General features: G+C 56.5%; 1 protein-coding gene across 1 annotated transcript; it reads right to left on the reverse strand.

Annotated features, from left to right (window-relative positions):
- Positions 1-2,993: 2,993 nt before the first annotated feature.
- Positions 2,994-6,096, reverse strand: LOC123060270 (galactinol--sucrose galactosyltransferase). The gene is made up of 2 exons (XM_044482882.1): positions 4,779-6,096; positions 2,994-4,287 (listed from the first exon to the last, which is right to left on the reverse strand). The coding sequence occupies exons 1-2, from the start codon at positions 5,997-5,999 to the stop codon at positions 3,160-3,162; spliced, it is 2,349 nt and encodes a 782-aa protein (XP_044338817.1). The 5' UTR covers positions 6,000-6,096; the 3' UTR covers positions 2,994-3,159.
- Between the last annotated feature and the right edge of the window lie 575 nt (positions 6,097-6,671).

The following is a 6,671-nucleotide window of genomic DNA, read 5'->3' on the forward strand; positions in this document are numbered from 1 at the left end:
AACATGGCACAAGTAAATTCTTGCCCTTTGTGCGGACAAGAAGACACTTGGCAACACGCACTCTTGTCTTGCACAATGTCAACGTGCACTTGGGCACTTTCAGATGAGGAATTTGTAGCCCGGATTACGGAGAATGTGGAGCCTAGAGCAAAAAATTGGATGTTCGAACTTAATGAATCACTGAGCCATGACAAGTTCACCAAGCTAGCTGTGACATTGTGGTCTTTATGGTATGCTCGGCGCAAGGCAATTCATGAAGCTATTTTCCAGAGCCCTCGTCAAACAATATCCTTTGTGAATTCATACATTAATGAGCTCGAACAGCTACCAAGAGGAGACGAGCATCCAAGGATGGCGACTCAAGTTGATAACCAGCAGCGCTGGCTTCCCCTGCCGGCCAATGTTATGAAGCTTAATGTGGATGGTGCGGTAGCCCACCACAAACATGGAGGCGCGGCAGCGGCGGTTTGCCGTGATCATAATGGTGTCTACCTTGGTTCATCGACGGTGGTGTTCCGCATTACACAATCTGATAGTTGCTTCAGATTGTCAAGGAGTAGTGACTGACATTACTGTAGGAGTAGTTTTCAGTCTTCTAGTTTCATTTATGAATGCAAAAACTTTAATTTTAAGGCTCGTAATCTTGTCAAGTTTGCTTATAATTTAGGTTTAGGTAGACATGTGTGGCTGAGTATTCCTCATGACCCAGCCAATGTACCTAAAAACATTACCTTGAATCAATAAAGACGGCAAGTTTTCTCAAAAGAAAAAAAGACTGTTCAACGCAAAATGCATCAAATAAGTGTTTTTTCAGTACTCAAATAGGGATTTCCCACCATGGCCTCCGGTCACATAACGTCGCTGCCGCTTCCTTGAGCTCGCACCGAGACAGGAACAAAAGCGCCGAAAATTTCCTTGTCGCCGATCGACCATGCACGCACGCATGGGAGGCACCAGAACAATTGGGAAGGTGTGCAAGCTGCAGGCCACGTAGAGTAAAAAAAAAATTTGGACGAAGGCCACGTAGATTATGCTTCTGCAGGATCAGATCCGGCCAAGACGCAGAACGAGAGCTGGCGTACGTGCGGACGGAGGGTGACGAGGGTCGATGGCGTACGTCTCCGTCCGGAATACTCTACTCACGCTGGTACGTGTTGACCTTCGGGCTTCAGCTCTCGTGCATGGCAAGCCTCCAGGAGCCCACGAATGGCAACGGGGATGACACAGAGGAGCCCCCAAAAGTTCTGTCTTTTTTACCTGTCGGCCTGGGACTGGGACTAGGTATGTAATGTACGTACCGGCTTCTGGATTGTTACGTAGAACAGGCTAGCGAGGGGCGATCTTTTGCCCTTGTGCGCTAGCTCTCTGGATCGTTCTGGTGCAACCGCCATAACCTGCCACGGGACAAAAGGCAACGACTGAAGCTGGCCAGGAAGGCGCTCGATTGGTCTCAAAGTTGCTGGCGATCACAAATGGGATGAATGAGAGGCGGTACAGATTCCACTCAGCGTAGCCTTATGTAGTAGTGTGATTTCTCTAGAAAGACTGACGGTAACGTTGGCACATTCACACACCATCTCCACACGTAGCGTCAGTGCGAGCACCCAAGGTTATGTGATGTTAATGCACCCCAACGCGTTTACATCTAGAAATTGAATAGTCTTTTGGCAAAGCTATGCTACCAAGCCCACCGAAGATGAGATGGACCTATGATGACGCCAACGAGAGGCAGAGCAACCCTAATTTTAGAGGGAAGGGGGCGGCTACGGGTAGGCTGTTTGACCATAGTATAGCGTTGACCGTTTCTATCGATGTACAGATCACAACACGGAGACGTCACGTGGCTATAATCTTAATCTCTATGTTTGGCGTTAAAAGATTAGTGGTACGTGGCGCAACAAGTCCGTCCATTCAAGGTCAAAGTGTTAAACAAGTCATGCATGGTCCAGTAATCGACTCGTGCCTAGCACGGGGCAACTGGATCAATGGCGACGCGTCGGGAAAGGTACATGGCGTCGGTCGGTGGCTTCGCGCCAACGAAGACCGGCCCGCCGCGCTGTCGGCCGAGTCGTCCTGGGCTCGCGGCAGAGCGCCAACGCAACCCCGCTGAAAACGGAGCGGATAGGGCAGTCTCACCGGCCCGTTCAACTCGATCTGCGACGTGAGAGAGGAGCGAACAAGTGGCCGAGACGCTGACCCATGGCGCCCAGGATCGAGGCTGAAATGAACACCTGGAAGAGCTGGCCGGGACAAGACGTACGGCGCCATTGGCCATGCTCCATACGCCCCGGACGGACACCACCGGCCATGGCGCGTCAACAAGAAAGAAAAAAGGACACCGGCCACGGCCAGCGTACGCAACACACGCAGCTTGAATCCTGCGACGACGAGCATCCACGCGCAGCACCGGCCACCCCCGGGCGCGCGCGCGCGTGTCGCGCCAGAATCCACAAGCTAGGCACAAGCGTCGAGGCTCCACCCGGGCCCCGCTCATATCTTTGACGGAAGCAGCTCGATCACGACTGGTTTAAATTAATCAGCTGGGCACACATGGTCTCAGCTACTCCGAGTCCGACTGGTACGTGGTACAGCTACAGCAAGTACCGGTCATTGTCGACGAGGTCGGCGCAAAAGTTAACAGAACGGGAGCATGGCAGTTAACTCACGCTTCGCTACTCACCGCTGTTGGTGAACCACGACGTACGTACGTGGCGTTCACCCATTTGCTTGCACCGCAAGCGGCAGCAGGGCTCGTCGTCGTCACGGCTAAATGTCAATATAACGGATTTGGCTGAAACGTTGTCAAAATTGACTCTTGGATCGGCCGACTTGCACACCGGCCAAATTAGCTGCTCGAGTTTGGTGCATGCTTACGTGCCTCCGGGACAGCGACAGGCACCCCCACCCGGGTGCCCGGGCGAGTCAACGGACGTTTGAGGGCCAGATTAAACACAACGCTGAATAAGCAAAAACCAGAAATAGATACTCACTCGTAACAAAAACCAGAGATTTTATTGATTCTGTTTAGATAGATGAAATCCTCATCACGAAAAAAGGTAAATCAAACAAAAAAACCATAAGATAAGAGCTGTACAAATTCGAAGCTCCGCCTAAAATAAAATTATTTGGACGCGAAACGTGCTAAGCCCGAGACGTCAATCAATAGACATAGTGGACACGAGACGGCTTGGACGACGAGCCGGACCACGGCACGGCCACGGTGACCACGCCGTCCTTGTACGCGAACTCGGCGTCCTCGCCCTCAACCTTGCACAGCCTGGGCTTCGCCGACGAGTAGGCCGCCATCTCCCCCGCGCCCTTGACAGCCACCTCCACGGTCACCTCGCCGTTGTCGACCTCGCTGTACTCGAAGGCCTGCACCGCGCCGCCGGTGTTGAGCATGTTGGCGAGCCCGATGGGCGCGAACCGGATGTCCTTCTCCGGCGAGACGACGCGCACGGGCGCCACCACGAGGAGCTCGTAGTTGAACGGCTCGAGCGTGATCTCCACGGTCTCCTCCGGGAGCAGCAGCTCCAGCTTCCTGGCCTCGACGAAGTAGACGGCGAAGTGCGCGGCGCCGTCGACGGCGACGGGGTGGGCGGTGCCCTGCTTCCACTCGACGTCGGCCGGGCCGGCGCGCGCGGTGACGGGGACGGAGCACTGGGACCAGCACTTGTTCCGGCGCGCCTCGGGGCTCCACCCTCCGCCCTGGCAGTTGAAGGCGCCGAGCACGCCGGAGAACCGGTTGAGGTTCCAGATCTTGAGCATGGTCTTGCCGTCGTGGAGCGGGTCGAGGAAGAGGAGGTCGCGGGTGGGGAGCGCGTGGTGGTCGCAGCGTAGTATGGTGCCGTCAGGCAGCGCGAGGCGACGGAGCAGCGCGAAGTCGTGGCTGCCGACGGAGTCGCTGACGTAGATTGGCCCGCCGGAGACGGCGCGGGAGGCGGCGTGGAAGGCGGCGCAGGGGTGCGTGGACTGGAACATGTCCCAGTCCGGGTGGATGAAGCTGGCCATCCAGAGGGAGTTGTAGGCGCAGTGCACCATGTGGCAGCCCTGCAGCCAGAATGTGCCGTTGGGGTCGCCGGAGGGGTCGGTGCACCAGAAGTCGTCGCCGACACGGCCCAGCGCCACGGCCTCCGTGCCGAGCAGCATGAAGTCGTTGCAGTGCTCCATGCTGGCGATCACGCCGTTGCCGCCGAAGTGCCGGCGCACGGAGTCGGTGAGCCCGCGGAAGTAGGCCTTGGCCAGCTCCACCCGCCCGCCGTACTCCTCGCACACCATCTCCAGCAGCTGCACACGCACACGCACACGCACACGCACCGTCAGAAAAAAAGTCAGCACAGTCAAGTTTATCTTCTTTATTTGTTTCTGTCGGTGACAAGTCACATCAAGAAGTTATAGCAGTTTCTTGGCTGTTCTATTTACACGTTTCAAGATGGTGTCAAATGTCAAATACTTATCTATCCTACCGTCCAGGTCAGGTCACCGGATGGTTCAGTTGAACAAGATTGGATTTGGTACTAATAAAAGCAGAAAAGGATAGCGTTCCAAATCGTCTACCGTCATGGACCATTTGTGGCGGAGTACATTTTCTACACGTTTTTGTAGATAGCTCGAGAACCTCATCACATGGACGGTGCACTGCACCGCTTATATTTTCTACATATTTTATTCAAAGGCATGCAAGCAAAACATTCTGGGCTAATCACATCCATCAAAATCTGCCGACAAAATTTGCAACTTAAGATAGAACTAAATTAAAGTTTGTGAAAAAGACTCACATGTATGACGTCGACCTTGACGCCGTCGATGCCGGAGGCCTGGAGGTGGGAGTGGAGGCCCTCGTAGAGGTCGCGCGCGTGCTCCGGGTCGACGAGCCCGACGCCGTTGTTGACGATCTTGTCGACGGCGAGGTCCTCCATGGTGCGCTTGAGCCCCGGCGAGAGCTTGGGCGCGACGACCTTGTTCGGCGGCAGCCCCGGCGTGCCGGGCCGGAGCCCGCCCCAGTACCCGCAGAGCGCGTGCCACACGTACACCTGGTCCACCGTCGGGAACGCGGCCTTCATCTCGCGCACGAACCCGCCGAGGCCCAGGCCGCCCTTGTAGTCCCTGAACTTGTGGTTCTCCTGGAACTTGATGAGCCGGCACGGCATCTGCTCGCCGGCGGCCGTGCGGTTCATGCCCTCGGCGCCGTCGGCGGGGTCGTCGTCGTCGTGGCAGATGGACTGCCAGCCGTCGTCGATGAGCACGAGCCCCGGCGGGCACCCGCCCTCCGCCAGCCCGCGCACGCCCTCCCACACCCCCTCCGGGTGCACCTTGAGGTAGAAGGCGTCCCAGGTGCACCACCCGAACTTGTCCACGATCGGCGGCGGCGTCTTCTCCTCCAGCAGCAGGAAGGTGCCGAGGTGGGCGCGCACCACCCTGGCCGCCTCCCTCATCAGCTCGAACGGGTCGTCGCCGGCGTGCAGGTACACGGCGCTCCGGAACACGGAGCCCTTCACGACAGAGGAGCCGCTCTCGAGGCAGAGCGCCACGTGGTCGTCCTCGCCGGACTGGAGGCTGGCGCGGAAGGCGCCGTCGACGATGGGGAGGAGGAGCACGTAGGGACGGTCGGCGGCGCGGTCGAGCACCATCATCTGGGTCTCGTTCTCCACGTCCCGGCCGGCGGTGCCCACCCAGTGGGTCGTCCACCACACCTTGAAGCGGAAGATGCTCATGAACCGCGTGTCGAGCAGCTTGCCGATGGGCACCACGTGGCGGCTGTCCGGCGCCGGCGCGTCGAAGCCGAGGAAGCTGCCGTGGGTGGCGCCAGCAACCTCGGCAGCGGACACGAGGACGGAGGCCGGGGTGAGGCGGATGTTGGCGGGGACGGCGAGGAGGGCCGGGTGGCCGTCGACGGCGAGGTCCTTGCCCTTGAGCGTGAAGCGCGGCGACTGCTTGAGGCCGTCGACGGCCACGTCGCCGAGCAGGTCGTCCGTCGCCTTGCTGAGGTTGGGGGCCATGGCCGGTCGGCGGTGCTCGGTTCGCTTGCGGTGGAGGCTTGGAGGGTTTTGCTCTGCTTTCGTATGCTTGGCTTTGCTATAAGCTCGTGTTGTGTGCTTTGGCGAGTTGATCGGCAGCCAATTGGCGCTGGATTTATAGGGGATTTGCGTCTGGCCCACAAGGAAAGCTCTGCTCCTCCGAATGGAAATGTTTTTTTGGCGGTGCGAAATTTTCCTTTTCTTTTCGCATTCTTGTTCTCTCTCTCTCTTTTTTTTTTTTTGCGGGTTCGCATTCTTGTTCTCGTGGACAAAAAAACTTGCACCTCTCACCGCCCTAATAAAATCGCGAAGCTTCGCACGCTAATTCATCCATCCATTCCTTTGGGTGTTTCTTCCCTTTGGATTTGGAAATCCATTTTTATGATGGATAAGGATATAATGTAATGTAATAGATTGATGATGTAGTATCCGTAGTGGAATCACGCGGCGATCGAGTTTTCTGCGTGCTAATTATCCTCTCCACATTTGTTTCCTCCTCTCTGCTATATCGCTTTCCTTGCCACGAGGCCAATTTTGCGTTGGGTATTCACGCATCGTGTAATCTCGGGCGATCAATAGCTGATGGCGCATGTAAGGAATCGAACCCGTGCGATTTTCCGTTGATTGATGATGTATTTCCATTCCATGCTTGGC

This window comes from Triticum aestivum, chromosome 3A (assembly GCF_018294505.1).
Source record: "Triticum aestivum cultivar Chinese Spring chromosome 3A, IWGSC CS RefSeq v2.1, whole genome shotgun sequence".
NCBI lineage: Eukaryota > Viridiplantae > Streptophyta > Magnoliopsida > Poales > Poaceae > Triticum > Triticum aestivum.

Excerpts from the sequence above, each read along its gene's own strand:
- LOC123060270 (XM_044482882.1), bottom strand. The coding sequence starts at position 5,999 with ATGGCCCCCAACCTCAGCAAGGCGACGGACGACCTGCTCGGCGACGTG. Across the intron at positions 4,288-4,778 it reads TCAAGGTCGACGTCATACAT|CTGCTGGAGATGGTGTGCGA; the intron begins GTGAGTCTTTTT and ends GTGCGTGTGCAG.